At 34.7% G+C, this 16,490-nt stretch overlaps 1 protein-coding gene across 1 annotated transcript in view; it reads left to right on the top strand.

The window, feature by feature from the left end:
- Positions 1 to 14,894: 14,894 nt before the first annotated feature.
- Positions 14,895 to 16,490, top strand: part of LOC131151377 (uncharacterized) — a 42,018-nt gene continuing 40,422 nt past the window's right edge. The window contains exon 1 of the mRNA XM_058102622.1: positions 14,895 to 15,112. Within this exon, the coding sequence (XP_057958605.1) occupies positions 14,895 to 15,112 (218 nt within the window). The remainder of the gene's footprint in view (positions 15,113 to 16,490) is intronic.

Raw genomic sequence — 16,490 nt, 5'->3', positions numbered from 1 at the left:
TTTAGTCTTGAAATTTAGTTGTGCTAGCTTTGCATTAGCCTTGGGAAGTTTCCCAATTGGTATGTCATCGCCTTCCTCATTCTTAAAAATGTAGTCTCCTTCGGAGATGACATTCCACATTCAGTAGTCATAGGCTTGGATGAAGATTGACATCCGATCTTTCCATGTTGGGTAGTTAATTCCACAAAACTTGTGAGGATAATCCATGGATTGACCTTGGGCAAACATGTCCTCCATATTGATCTTTGCGCCTGGGAGTTACTCCAAACATCTAGCGACTGGCACTCTGATACCACTTGTTGGCTCAGATATACGTCTAGAGGGGGGTGAATAGACATCTTTCATGGATATGCAAGTTTTTCTACAATCTCAAAAATTTCTTGGCAAGGACAAGAGTATTATATCACAATATATAAATAAAGCAAACAACAATGGCTGAGCAACACAAGAGAGAAAAGAGAAGAGAAGCTTAACACAGTGATGTTAACAGGGTTCGGCATCGCGCGTACGTCCACGCCTTGAGGCCAACTCAAGGATTCCCCAAATCCACTATGTGATCGTTCTTCTAGTGGAGAAGCCTATACAAGCAGCTTCTCACAAAGAGCTCTTACAATGGTGCTCACCTAGAGACAACTTACAATGGCTCACAAAGAGCCTTTTAATACAAGCAATTTGAAGAGAAGTAGATACAATGAAAAGTGCTCCTCTAGAGCTGAATATCCCAATGAAAACCTCACACTATTTGCTCTTTGTCAATGGAGTGTAAAAAAAAGCAAGAGAGAGAGAGGGCAAGAGTGTGCACAATGAAACCCTAGAATAAATGCACAATGAATGTTCTCAACAACCAAAATAGCTTCACATGAGTGAAATCAATGCATAAGACCTATTTTAAAGGCCAAAGGGGCAAGTTGGGCACTGGAGAGCCATTGAGCATTTATTGATATGGGACAAGTTAAAAAGTAGCCATTTTGGCGCATTAAATGCCGTCTGCAGCCCGACGTTCGTCAACAAGCGCCATCAGTACCTTTGTCGATGAAGCCTTGTGTTCGTCGACGAAGCAGTGGTTCTAAGTTTTGATAGGTTTCAATTTCTTTTTGTCGACGAGTACCCTATGTATGTCAATAAAATTGAGCATACTTCACCACCAAGTCCCATGTATTCATCAACGAAGGCGGTCTGAACTTTTTAGGTGTTCTCGGTAACTTCTCGTCGACGAGTACCCTATGTATGTCGATGAGGGGATGCATTGTTCTCGTCGACGAAACCCCTGTGTTTGTCGACGAGTCCTTTACTTTTCTAGTTTTATTTCAACCAAGTTTGTGTCGAAGAAAAAGTTCCTCATCTTTATTTTTCAAATGATCTTTAGTCTATTTTAAGATGTCTTAGGTTTAATAAAACATATTTGAGGGTTTTTCACATCTTGTGTAGTTTACTTGACCCATTATGTATGTGTGGGATTGTGCCTGTGTTCTAGTGATATATATGTGATTTTCCCATCTCTTTCTTGTACTTTCGAGTTGCACCATACACAAAGGATTACATAATCAAACTCTCTAACTCTCACACACAACCTAGAGCTTGTGCTTGCTATGCAGGATCCATGAAAGCTTTGGGAAAGTTCTGGTCATGTCATATGTAGCTCTTTTCTAGTTTGAGACTTTCTTAGCTCTTTATGCTTGCTTTGGAGCTATTCTATGCAACTGAGCTAGACTATAGAAAAACTGTTAATAACCTTAAAGAACTGCTGATGGGTTGTTGTCACCAAAACACAGCTGGAATGAAAGACCCTTAACCACTAGGTCTAACACTCTTAATAAAAGAAAGTACACTTTGATTAAATGTTTGCAGAAATCTAAAAAGAGAGTACATTATTTAATCGTTTACGCAAATCATTGTTAAGAGAGTGCGAACAATTTCATTCAATACAGGTGTTGACCCTATGGGTCATGCCCTGTTTTGATTATGACAAATATTCATGTATTTAATGTCTGTCGAGTTGTTGTGCACGTTTTCATTGACAATATCATATGATGGCACTCAAAGACCCAAATAAATATGAAGACCCTTATTGCTTTTAGGTGTTGTATTTTTTTTTTTTCATTCAGTTGGGTTTGTAATAATCATTTATTCCAAGGTCTGCAATAATCTACATATCATGCATATAGGAACTTATAAGAACAAGACCATAGTTGAAAGACCTTAGGGATTACCCTACGATCGACTGACATTGGATTTTTTTGGCAAGAAAAATGACCTTAGAAAGACCCCAAGTCCGAGCACTTGCACATAAGAAATTACCCAACATCACTTAATATATTAGGGGAGTTAACTAAAACAAAATTGGACTTAATTGAAAATCTTGTGAGAGGTTGGGTGACCGAACCTGTGGCATTCAAAATGCCACAGGTGACGGAACCATGGACAAGTCTACTTGTTGACTTTTGCTCAGCAGATCAAACCATATTGTACACATCTTCCTCGTTCAATCGAACCCTTGTCAGAGCACTTTTCACCAACCCAGCTGCCCGAACCCTAGGGTTCAAAATAGCCTCGGGTGACCGAACTTGTGAGTTCAATCAACCGAATGTTCAACCATGCACCGGAACTGTGGTTTTTTTTAGGAATCACCTTGGTCAGCAAAACAAGCCCATTTTCGGGTATTCAAACCTCAAAAACACCTTTTTGTGTTGTGTCTGTTTTGGCACCCGAACCTTGGACTGGGCACCCAAAAGCTCTCGGGTTGTTTATTTTTACCAAGGTAATTAACGGTTAAAGATGGGTTAAATCTCTAAAATTGCTTTAAATCTTTTCTTATAATACCTTTTTAGTCCCCAATGATCATAATTTGCCCCTTGCCTATATATACAAGTTCATTTGTTTGGATTAACAAGGATTAGCAAAAATCATTAAGGCCAAATTCTCTCAAAATCCAAATTTCTATTTTATCCTATACTACTCTCATACACTTTGAAACTCAAATTTCTTTGATTTTCCAAGTGTTGTGAGTGTTCTTAAAGTGGTTGTGCTTAATTCTCATTTGCTCATACTCTCATTTGCACTGATTATTGTTTGATTTTATTATTGAGAGTAAAGCTTAAAGTTCTCCCACTTAATTTATTTGATAAATCTTATATGGGAAGACTTTGAGGCTTGCAGTTCTTGCATAGTTATTGCAAGGTACCTTAGCCTGTATTTTTGTGTGCAAAATATTTTACAAAGTTTGATTTCAAACAACTCTAATGCTTTATACAATTTTTGAAAAATATTTTTTTAGTTCTTTTGAATATTATTGCTAGCATATTTGAAACACAATTTTGATATTGAGATTTGATATACTTTGCTTTCAAAGATTAGCTTGTTTGAACACTCTTGTGCATACTTGAGATTATCATTGTAGTGAGTGTAGATTGCGCACATATACACCCTCAAGCAGATAATTCGTGCATGTTTGGCGTGCATTGATTATACTGTGTGTATTGTAGTACATATCTTCTTGTGTAAGAAGTGTTTGTTTTTACGAAAATTTTCATATTCGTTGTATTCCAGGTATAGGCCTGAAGGGGGAGACTAGCCCTATGGAATAGTCCCGGATTGGCTTAGACCTGGTTACGAAAGCTTGGTGCACCATCCTGGTAAGGTGTAGGTTGATGTCAGCCCTGCTAATTGACTTGGTTGTAAAGGTTGAGGTCAGCCCTATGCTAATTGACCTAGTTGTAACCGGTGCTGCTCCACCCATTGAGTAAGCTTTAGTGGAATCCTTGGGCTTGCGAGCTAGAGGTAGGGACGTAGGCACAATTAGCTTAACCCCGATAACATTTCTTGTGCCTACTTTTAATTTCTGCATTTTAAATTCTAGCACGTGAATGTTTGTATTTCACTATTGTGAATGATTGGGTTTATAATTGCATAGACAGACCCTAGGTTGAGTAATTCTGTTTTTAGATTAGTTGAACCCAAGAAGAAATTTTTAAATACCTAATTCACCCCCCTTTTGAGAATACACCAAAGCTAATAATTGGTATCAGAGCCTTGTAGCATTGACTTAAATGGTTTTGCTAAAAGATCGAGATGGCTCACATTAGCGTATCCCCGTTCAGCGAGGGATGATCACTGTCCAGTTCTCCATTGTTTTGTGGTGTCGATTACACCACCTAGAAAATTAGAATGAGCGTTTTTATAAAATCAATAGATTTGATGGCCTGGCGGGTGATTGTTAATGGAATTTGTATGCGCTTCGAAGAAAATGATATTAGGTTAATGCATATGGAGTCATAAGCCATGGACATGTTATATTTTGCACTAGATGCTAATATTTTTGTGAGTTTGTGGCATGTCATAGTGTAAAGGATATCTTGGATGAACTCAAAAGGAAATATGGAGAATCCCAAGAGAATGATACCACCACTCAGGAAGTTGTAAATGATAGGGTAATTGCTTTATCAGATGTTAAGGTATATAATTCTATCTCTGCCTCTGTTGATGAATCTTATGTTGAATGCTATGATGTATCATATGTTGAATCATCTGTTGATAATACTGTTTGTGATGCATGTAATGATTCTAGTGAAAAATACTACAATATATTGTGTGATGAATCATCTGGTATTCCTTGTGATAAATGTTGACAAAGCATGCATTGATTCATATGTTAGTTATGGAGATAAATCTTGTGATGAATCATATGTTGAAGTTTATGATGAAAGCATGCCCTTGAACAAAGAACTAGAATGTATTTTGTTTAAAATACATAAACTTCTAGTTAGGGTATCTAAGCAGAAAACAGTCTTCAAAAATGAAAGTATAAGGTTGGTAAAACTATTAGAGGATCTAAAAGATTGTCATGCTATCCTTGAGAAGAAAAATACTGGAAAGATACTGAAAATTATCTACTTAAGGAAAGAAGTGAATGATTATTCTAGAGTTTCACTCAATGTAGAATTTTAAAGGAATAATCCTAATAAAACCTTAAGAGCCAAAAGAAATTTTTTTTATTTTTTTTTCAAAAAAAGGTCATTTTATAAATCCCATAGTCATGAATATTTTCATGTCTCATCTAGTAAAAATTGGGTATGCAAGCACAATCTTTCACGTTTATTCAAAACTTGCTTGCACCATAGACTAAAAAGGCACATTTGGTTTAATTGTCTATTTAAAAGTGTCTGAGGCCTAGACAAAGAAATGAAATGGATAATTAGTAAAGCACACCCCTTATGACCTAAGGAAAATTAGATGTAAATTAATATTTCCAAATTATTTAATTCTTCCTTAGACCCTAGGACTAGATTTAGGGATTAATAGTGACATTAGGCTTGCGAAGTCGCTTAGGCTTAAAATGTTGAAGTTTTGTATATACATCCACTTCCAAATGGACAAGGCTTCTGCAGCTGGTATATAATTCAAAATGCTTAACCCACACTTAAATATAATCATCTAAAGTTAAGCATACTTTGTCCATTGCACAAGATTGAGTGTTAGGGTTCCATCTTATATCATATATCACTGTACCCTAAACTCCCTTTTGAATATGAAAAGCCTAAATAAAAATTGAGTCATCACTCTAGGTATAAGCACCGATCTTCACAAATTCCTATTCTACCTAGTGCTTAATTTAGAAGACATTTTTCATAATCAAAATTAGAGGCAACCACTAAGGGATTCGAGTTTCACAAATCAACCAAAATGATCCCTTTGAAGCTTTAAATATAAAATTCTCAAACTTTGATTCATGCAAATACCTTTATCCTCCATAGGAACTCCTTACCAAACCACGATCATATTTGGTAAGGTTTCACCCATTCCTTGGTTTGTATCCTCGCTCCTCTATGTGATCATATCTAAAGGATACAAACCACTGTCCAAAGAGTTGTATTCAAAAATTCACTCTCATAAATGCTCTTTGCTTAAACCTGGAAATGATTACTAAGCACAAAAATATTTTGGAAAATGTCCACTCATTCTAAATACTCTTCTAAACCTAATGGTAACTTAATTGTTAAGAGTATTTATTCTTCTTCACTTCATAAGCTCTCAAACATTAAGTCAAAATCTTATACAAGCAGCTTTTGAACTGTGATTAAATCATATGAAATGTGAATACATAAGTTCTAAATACCCATTCCCATGAAGTTTTTGAACGTGTTGCTTGCATCTTTATTCTTGTACTCTTTGAGTTCCATGGATTATGCCAAGACATGTATGCTTTAATCTTCATGGTTTCCATGACTTGTTATCCTTCCATGCATGCTAAACCTTGTTTATGTTCACAATCTCAATGCACAGATCAAATACCAAGTGATTTGTCATTATCAAAACCGAATTAGACACATAGAGTCAACAATCTCCCCCTTTTTGATGATGACAAAAGCACGAGCAAAAAAATATATAATGGGTTACGCCTAGCAAGGTTCCCCCTCAAATAATGCATCAAATATTCAGAAAATGAAAATATGAACTATGCTCATGCCAAATGAAATATGCTCATGTCAATACATACATTGTTTAGCCTGATTCCAAATGAAATGTGCTCATGTGAGTACACAAGTTGTTTAGCCTGATTCTTTTCCTATAGCTTGATTTTTCTCCCCTATTACATAGCTAGTGTTGCCAACAATTTTTTCTATTATTCTTCTCCCCCTTTGCACAATTAGTTTTGCCTACAATTTTTGCTTTTGCTTCTGATTTTTAAAAAAATTTTGCTCCGATTTTTAACAATATTTGCTCCTGATTTTTAACAACTTTTGCTCCTTTCTCCCTTTTTTGACGTTAACAAAAAGGTGCATAATAATAATGCATGAGTGGACATAACCTTATGTTCTTCTCCCCTTTGAAATCTTAAAGTTTTAAAAAACTTGTTCAACCACCAGATTTGAAAAATTTACTTCTCCCCCTTGCTAATGCATAAAGTTGTGTTGTTGAATGTAAATTTCATTGTGAACATACATAGTGTGGCAAATTTCAAAGATAATGTGAGGATACCAAATGCTAATTAATGTGATACCGAATGTGATACCAATTGTGAAAATTAAGTAACGTTGCTCCCCCTGAATTATGTCATCTAATATAATTCTAGGCAACCTCTCAGCTATGCATTAGACCTAATTCACGCCTAATTTGGATAAACCTATTCTCAGCAAGTGGTTTCATGAATATGTCTGCCCATTGTTCATCCGTGCATACAAACTCAAGTGTCACATCTCCTTTTTGCACATGATAACGAAGAAAGTGATGTCGTATTTCTATATGCTTAGTTCGTGAATGTAATATAGGATTCTTTGACTTGTTTATTGCACTCATATTGTTGCATCTTATAGGAATTGTTTCATCGCTTAATCCAAAATCAGTCAGTTGTTACTTCATGTATAGCGTTTGAGCACAACAACTACCTGCTGCTACGTATTCTGCCACACTTGTGGAAAGAGCTATTGAATTTTGCTTCTTGGAAAGCCAAGAGACACACGAATGTCCTAAGAAATGACATGTACCACTCGTGCTCTTTCTATCCATTTTACTACCCATAAAATAGTTGATAATCTCAAAAGATGTATACTTAGGATACCATAACCCAATTTCCAAGGTTCCTATCAGGTATCTAAGTATTTGTTTGACAGCTAACAAATGTGACTCTTTTGGTGTAGCTTGAAATCTTGCGCACAAACATACGCTAAACATTATATTAGGTCGACTAATAGTTAGATATAGTAAGCTTCCAATCATTCCACGATATAGCTTGACATCTGCTTGTATACCTTGTTCATCTTTGTCTAATTTCAATGAAGTACTCATAGGTGTACCTAGTATTTTTCCATCTTCCATATTAAACCTTTTGAGTAGATCTCTAATATACTTTGATTGATTTATAAATATTCCATGTTGTTCTTGTTTGATTTGAAGTCCCACGAAGAATTTAGTTCACCCATCATGCTAATTTCAATTTCATTTTGCATAGTGCTAGCAAACTCATTGCACAAGTCTTTATCTGTGGCTCCAAATATGATGTCATGTACGTATACTTGAACTAGGAGCAAGTCATCTTTCTTAGACTTTATGAACAAAGTTGTATCTATCTTTCCTCTGATAAATCCATTTTCTAGTAGAAAACCACTTAACCTTTCATACCAAGCTCTAGGAGCTTGCTTTAAACCGTACAAGGCTTTTGTTAATCTATAAACGTGATCTGGATTCTAATGGTTTTCAAATGCCGAGGGTTGTTCTACATATACTTCTTCACTTGTGCAACCATTTAAAAATGCGCTTTTGACATCCATTTGATATTGCTTGAAATCCTTAAAAGTAGCATAGGCTAAAAGCATTTGAATGGCTTTCATTCTAACTACAGGTGCAAAGTTTTCTTCAAAATCTATTCCTTCTTCCTGGTTATGTCCCTGAACTACTAGTCTAGCCTTATTTCTAATAACTGTCCCATGTTCATCTTTCTTGCTCTTTTATATCCATTTTGTTCCAACGATTAACTTATCTTCAGGTCTAGGAACTAATGTACATACTTCGTTTCTCTCAAACTAGTTTAACTCTTCTTGCATGGACAACACCCACGATTAATCCTCAATTGGTCCACTCACATTCCTAGGTTCTTCTTGAGATATAAAGGCTAAATGACTCATCATATTCCAAACTGAGGATCGTGTAGCTACTCCACGTAATGGTTCACCTATTACTTGATCAATTAGATGATTCTTTATGTATTTTCAATCTCTATGTGGTTTATTAACCCCATTTTCAATTTGATTAGTCTCAGTGGATGGTTCCTTAATTTTACTTTTCTTTCCTGAATCATCTTTAATGGATAGTTCTTCAAATTCCTTGTTTATCTCAATTTCATCTTCATCAGTTCTTTTGGAGAAGGGATTTGACTCATCGAACACTACATGAATAGATTCTATAACCGTTAATGTTTGTTTGTTATATACTCTATAGGCTTTGCTATCTAAGGTATATCCTAGGAAGATACCTTCATCTGATTTCACATCAAATTTTCCTAAATGTTCATTGTCTCTAAGTACAAAACATTTACAGCCAAAGAAATGAAAATATGATATGTTTGGTCTATGGCCATTCCATAATTCATATGGAGTCTTAATAACAGATGGTCTAATTAAAATTCTACTTAGACATAGTAGGCGATATTCACTGCCTCAGCCCAGAAATACTTAGGTAATCTATGTTCGTTAAGCATAGTTCTTGCCATTTCTTGTATAGACCTATTCTTCCTTTCAACTACACCATTATGTTGTGGTGTTCTAGGAGCCAAAAAATTATGAGCTATTCCTAACGAATTGCAGTAGTCTTCCATGCTTTGATTTTATAATTCTCTACCCTTTTAACTTCGAATTTTAGTGATAGTATATCCCTTTTCATTTTGAATTTTCTTGCACAGGTTTATGAATTTTTCACAAGCTTCATCTTTGTGACCTAAGAATAGTACCCATGTATATCTTGAAAAATCATCAACTATGACAAATGCATATGATTTTCCTCCTAAACTTTGAATTGGGTTTGGACCAAATAAGTCTAAGTATAGCATTTGAAGTGGCCTAGTAGTGGAGATTTCTTTCTTCTTATTAAAGCTTGTTCTTGCTTGTTTTCCTAGTTGACAAGCCTCACAAATTTTTTCTTTAATGAATTTCGTCTTAGGCAATCCCTTAACTAAGTCTCCCTTAACTAGTTTAGATATTAAGTCCATGTTTGCATGTCCTAGTCTCCTATGCCAAATCCTACTAATTTCATTAATAGCAGAGAAGCATGTCACACTTTGTGAGGTTAAGTTATCAAAACTGGTGGTGTATACGTTTTCATGATGCTCAGCAGTGAACAATATCTTATCATCAGTTTTGTGTTCAACAATGCATTTGTTATGTTCAAACGACACTTTGTAACCTTTATCACACAGTTGGCTTATACTCAATAAGTTGTGCATTAAACCATCAATCAGTAAAACATCATCGACTATTAGTGATGAATAATTACCAATTTTACCTACATCTGTGATACTTCCCTTAGCATTATCCTTAAAAGTGACAAATCCTTCATCCTTGGGTGTGATGGATGTGAACTTGACTTTATCCCCGGTCATGTGACGTGAACATCCACTATCCATATACCATCTATCTTTTGAGGATGATGATCTTAAGCATATCTTCAAGACACAATCAGACAACGAGCTTTGTTACCTAGATTTTCTTGGGTCCATGGGGGTTAGTACTAGATTCTCCTTTGACCTTCCATACTTTCTTAATTTTGACATTTTATTTTTGAAGGAACAGTCAAATTTTATGTGATCCAACCTCTTACATTTAAAGCATGTAATATTTGTATGATAGTCTTTAGTTGGAACATATGATTTTGACTCTCTTACAAAATATCCCATGTAAAGATGTCTCTCCTTTAGATTTTCCTTCCCATTAAAACCAAGCCCTTCCTTTTCTAGAGAATTTCTTTAAGCTCCTAGGAGTTTTTCAAAATTATTTAGTCTTTCAGTAAATTTACAAATAATTTCAAATTTATCTTTCAAATTCTTTTCTAACTCCTCAATTTTCAAATCTTTGTCTTTCATGAGATATGCATGACATTCATTTTGGCTTTCGACTAAACTTGAAAGTTCTTTGACTTTATTTTTCAAATCAGAAATTTTCTTAATTTTCTTCTCAAGCATTTTAACAAAGTACAGATATTCTTGTTTTAGTTCATCATATGAAAGCATGTAATTCTCATTCCCAGAATCACTAAAATAATATGAAGATGATGAGAATGATGATTGTACCTCAAGGTCATCATGTGCCATTAGACATAGATTGGTAATCTCGTCATCACTGAATTCAGATTTTGAACAGCTTGTGTTGTGCATATCGCAACTGACTTTCAGTGGCTTCTTGTCTTTCTTAGAGGCTTTCACTAGTTTGGGACACTCAGGCTTGATGTGTCCAACCTCTCTACAGTTGTAGCAAGTTGGTGGATCTTCCTTATTTTTCTTCATGCTTGACTCTCTTCTTTCTGATTTTGAGTTCCGAAATTTTCTATTGAATTTCTTATTCTTCTTCAAGAACTTCCCAAACTTCTTTGTTAGCAAGGCCATGTCACCATCTGATTCTAAATCACTTCCCTCACTAAAGTTGTTTGACGATGCCTTAAGCGCGGTAATTTTATTTGCCTTATTTTTCTCACTTTTCTTCTCATTTATTGCAAGCTCATAGGTGATGAGTGTTCCAATGAGTTCGTCAACAGACTTCTCGTCGAGATTTTTCCCTTCTGCTATTGTTGTAGCTTTCGCTTCCTAAATTGGAGGTAGTCCCCTGAGTATTTTCCCAATCAACTCATAAGTAGGGTCAGTTTTTCCAAGTGCATTTAAAAAATTTGTGATGTGAGTGAATCTAGTGTATATGGATTGAATAGATTCATTAGCAGTTGTCTTAAATGCTTCATATTCACTAGTGAGCATGTCTATCCTACTATCTTTTACTTCCTTAGTGCCTTCATATGTAACTTATAATTTTTCCCAAATTTCTTTACCATAGTTACATGCCATTACCCTATTAAATTCATTCCCATCTAATGCACAGAAAAACAAGTTCATCGTAGTAGCATTGATTTTTACTGATTTCCAGTCCTCTTCTATATACTCATCTTCATTTTTAGGTACATTTACCTTATCAATTACTTTCATGGGAACATGATTTTCCTTAATAACTATTTTCTATACTTTCCAATCCACATTTAACAGGTATATGCTCATCCTACGTTTCCAATGGGTGTAATTTACACCACAGAAAATTGGTGGTCTAGTGGATGAGTGTCCCTCACCAAATAGAGTTACACTGATGTATGCCATGTGATCTTTCTACAAATGAATTATTAAGTCTATGTAAACCTTCTATAATACCAAATGTTGATTCAGGTGTAATCCCAATACGGGGGTAAATTAGGTATTTTAAAATTTGTTAAAACCTATTTACCTCTTAGACCCTCTTTATAATTTTAATAAATTACTTATCAAGTTCATGTGAGGTTATTCAACATAAACGTGCAAACTATATATTGAAATGAAATGAAGAAAATAAAAAGAGTAAGGGAAGAGAGAATGCAAACACAGTTTTTACGAGGTTCAGCCAACTCGGTCTACGTCCTCGCCTTTAGCAACCCACTTAAGGATTCCACTATAATCCCTACTCCTTAAATTGGGATGGAGCTTCCCTTACATCCACTACTTACAAGAGGTACAACTTCCTCCTAATCTGCTGCTTACAAGAGATACAACTCTCTCCTCAAACCTGGTTCACAACCCCAACCTTGATTACAATACAAATCAAATTTGCAAAACACTCAATGTTGCTTCTAACAAAACTAGTGAATACAATGGAAATTCCTAACACATAATCATATGATGAAACGTGAAGCTCAAATATGTATGTAATGATACAATCATTAGATGAATGATATGCTCCTACACACAAATTCCCTTTTTTATCAAAACTCCGAAGTAGTGATATAATTAAATGCTTCGGAGAAAATTAGGGTTCTAGTTCACTTTACAAAAATGCTCAAATATCTAATGTGAACTTATCAAAAACTTTATCTAGAATATTATAACAATCAAAATCAATAAGCTTTTTTTTCAAATATTCAATCACAACACGATCTTTGTAATATCCAAATCAATATATATATATATACAAAATATGATTTCCAAAGATCAAAAAACTGAATATAAAGTTTTCCAAAAGAATATCCCTCAATAAAATAAATATTTATGAACACTAAGGATATTCAATCAAATAGTTTGAAATATTGAAAATATCAAGTCTTTGAATGAAAACTCACTTGACTCAAAAATATCTAATCAATGACAAAAGCTTTTCTGAAGTGGTAATCTTGTTAAAATGATTTAATATATGCACACTCAAGATCAACCTCTTAACAAATATTCAAAAATTGATTTAGCAATGACAAGCTCTTTGAAAAATATAGATATCAATCAGCAAATCAGATTAGATGAATAAACTCTATAAGAGTAGATACTAACGAGCAGATTGATTTACCAAACCTCAATACCAAATTAAAAACAAGATGTGTAAATGAAATCCCTTTATTTTTCTAAGTTGATTTGCCCAAGCTTGGTGAGTATGAGTTGGTGTGCAGGAAATCGTATGGCTATATGTTCATGTTTCTCAAGTCTCTTTCAAAAAGATGTTCTCTTCTCTTCTCGTTGATCTTTGCTTACACACTAGGGTTTAGATGTTCAATATATAGGTATCTTGCCCTTAGAATAGATCTCAACCGTTGGATCAAAAAATAGCTTGCATGTTCTTTCATTAAAAATTAGATTTTCAAACATTCCCGCAAGTTTAGGTGACTGAGGTTAAAGGCCCAAGCAACTCAAGTTCCTTAGAGCTTTGAAAATATTTACCAGGACACAGGGTTAGGCGACTGAAGTTGGGGTTAGGCTACTGAAGTGTCAGGTTCAGGTGACTAAAGTCTGAATTCAGTCAACTGAGGTGCTTCGGCAAGGTTCTGTGTTTCACCATTAATTTTTCAGGCGATTGAACTTAATCTTCAGTCTTCTAAATAAATTCCTCAGGCGACTAAACGTTGAATTCAGTCTACTAAAGTTACCAAATCCTGGATTTTTTCTTTTAATTTGAAACATCTACTTTGCACTCTTTCTTGGCTCTTTTATAAAAATATTTTTTGTAGTTTTAAATATATTTCCGAGTCCATAAATATCCCCTAAAGATGTTCACAAAATGCACGAGTCCTAAGATTATTCTAGAGTATGTTGAGCCTCAAATTAAATCATATGAAATATGAATACATAAGTTCTAAATACCCATTCCCATGACATTCTTGAACTTGTTGCTTGCATCTTCATTATTGTACTCTTTGAGTTCCATGGATTGTGCCAAGATATGTATGCTTTAATCTTCGTGGTTTCCATGACTTGTTATCCTTCCGTGCATGCTAAGCCTCGTTCCTATTCACAATCTCAATGCACAGATCAAATACCAAGTGATTTGTCATTATCAAAACCAGATTGGACTCATAGAGTCAACAGTGGATTCTTATTTAAGGGAACTAGGTTGTGCATACCCTCTACATCTCTACGTGACCAATTGATATGGGAATTGCATGCATGTGGTGCCGCAGGTCACTTTGGTAGAGATAAAACCATTGCTATGGTAGAAGATAGGTTCTTTTCGCCTAGTTTATAAAGGGATGTCACTAGAGTTGTATCTCATTGTGGTACATGTAAACCTATAAAGGGTAGGAAGCAAAATACTGGACTATACACTCCTTTACTTGTACCTCATACCCCTTGGCAGGACATTAGCAAGGATTTTGTTTCAGGACTCCCTAGGACTATTGGAAAGAATGATTCTGTGTTTGTTGTCGTCGATAGATTCTCTAATATGTCCCATTTTATTCCATGCAATGATTCGGAAAATACTTAGAGAACTTCCACCAATATGGGAACCCATGGCCACAAAAATTACGAAAGGAAGACACTTGAAAAACATGTCCCTTGATGAATCGATTGGATCGCTTCTCACCTATGAGATGGCCATAAATGAATGAAATTTTAAAAGTAACAAACACAAGAAATCAATAGCCTCTAAAGCTGCTAAAGAAAGTTCTAGTGAAAAAGAAGAAGATAATGAATTAGATGATCATGATGATATAACCTTAATTACTAGGAGACTTGGAAATTCTTCGAGAAAAAAAAGAAATTTACTCAAAAATTCAGAGGCTCAAAATTTGATAAAGGAGAAACATGCAAAAAGGAAACCAAGAATGAACCTCAAACATGTTATAATTACAAAAAAGTTGGGCATATAAAATATGATTGTCCACAACTTAAGAAAGACGCCAAGAAGAAGAAAAAGAACGCGATGAAAGCTACTACATCGGATTACAAAAGCTCAAGCGAATTAGAAAATGAATCAAGTGATCAAGATGTTTCAAATCTCTGCTTCATGGCTAAAGATGCTGAAGGAAATTCCTACACTAGCTCATCTGAAGAATCTAGTGATGAATCATGCAGCGACTCATGTGAAAGCATACCTTCATATAGAGAAATTCAGGCTATACTATTTACTTTGCATAAAAGGTTCATAAGAGTAACCAAAAGAAACTTATCTTTGAAAGAACAAATTGAAATACTCAAAACTTAGCTTGGACTCTCTATATGGCATACTTTGTAAAAGAATCTCTTTATGGCATACTAATTGCTTCTTGTGTAAAAAGAAGGGACGTATAAAGTTTGAATGTCCATTTAAAAGGAAATATGTCAAAATTAAGAAAGTATGTAGAGTCAAAACTGAAAATGTACTAAAAATAAAAAGACCTATGAAGGTTTTGGTACGAAAAGTAACACCTTGAACCCTTCTTGTAGGTGTGCTTTAGGACCACTCCATAAAAAGACAAATGGTACATAGACAGTGGGTGTTCCTGACACATGACCGGAGACAAATCAAAATTTACCACACTAATGTTGAAAGATGGTGGATATGTCATCTTCAGTGACAATGCTAAAGGAAAACCTATTCGTATCATAAAAGTAAGTAATGAACCCTCCTTAACCATTAATGATGTTTTACTAGTAGATGGGTTAACATGTAATCTACTTAGTATAAGTCAAATAAGTGATAAAGGATTTGACATAATCTTTAAACAAGACAAATGCATAGTTGAAAATCAAGAAAAACATGATATTTTATTCACTACAAATAAGGTTGATAATGTGTATTGTATAAACTTTGAAAATTTAATATCTTAAGAAATCACATGCTTGACAGCCATAAATGAAGCTAGCTTGCTATGTCATAGAAGACTATGACACGCTATTATGGATTTGTTATCTAAATTAGCTAAATAGAAGTTAGTCAAAGGTCTACCAAGCACAAAGTTCGTAAAAGACAAAATTTGTGATGCTTGCCAACTTGGGAACCAAGCTAAAACAAGTTTTAAAAAGAAGAAACACATTTCCACTAGTAGGCCCTTAGAACTTATCCACTTAGATTTATTTGACCCTACTAGAACACGAAGTCTATGAGGAAAGCAATATGCTTTCATCATAGTTAATGACTACTTTGGGTTTACATTGGTACTCTTCTTAGCCACCAAAGATAAAGCATGTAAAATATTAATAAACTTGTGGAAGAGACTCCAAAATGAAAAAGGGTATGGAGTTCTAAATATAAAAAGTGATCATGGAAGAGAATTTAAAAATAAAGAAGTTGATAAATTTTGTAATGAATATGGAATAAGTCACAATTTCTCAACACGTCGAACTCCTCAACAAAATGGGGTTGTTGAATGGAAGAATAAGTCTCTTCAATAAGTGGCAAGGATCATGCTTAATGAGCATAAATTACCTAAGTATTTTTGGGCCGAAGCGTAAATACCACATGTTACGTGATAAGTAGAGTTTCCATAAGATCAAGGCTTGATAAGATCCCCTATGAACTATAGAAAGGAAGACGACC

Source organism: Malania oleifera, chromosome 3 (genome assembly GCF_029873635.1).
Source record: "Malania oleifera isolate guangnan ecotype guangnan chromosome 3, ASM2987363v1, whole genome shotgun sequence".
Taxonomy (NCBI): Eukaryota; Viridiplantae; Streptophyta; class Magnoliopsida; order Santalales; family Ximeniaceae; genus Malania; species Malania oleifera.
Note: the sequence above shows the minus strand (reverse complement) of the source record. Positions and strands in the feature narration are given on the sequence as shown.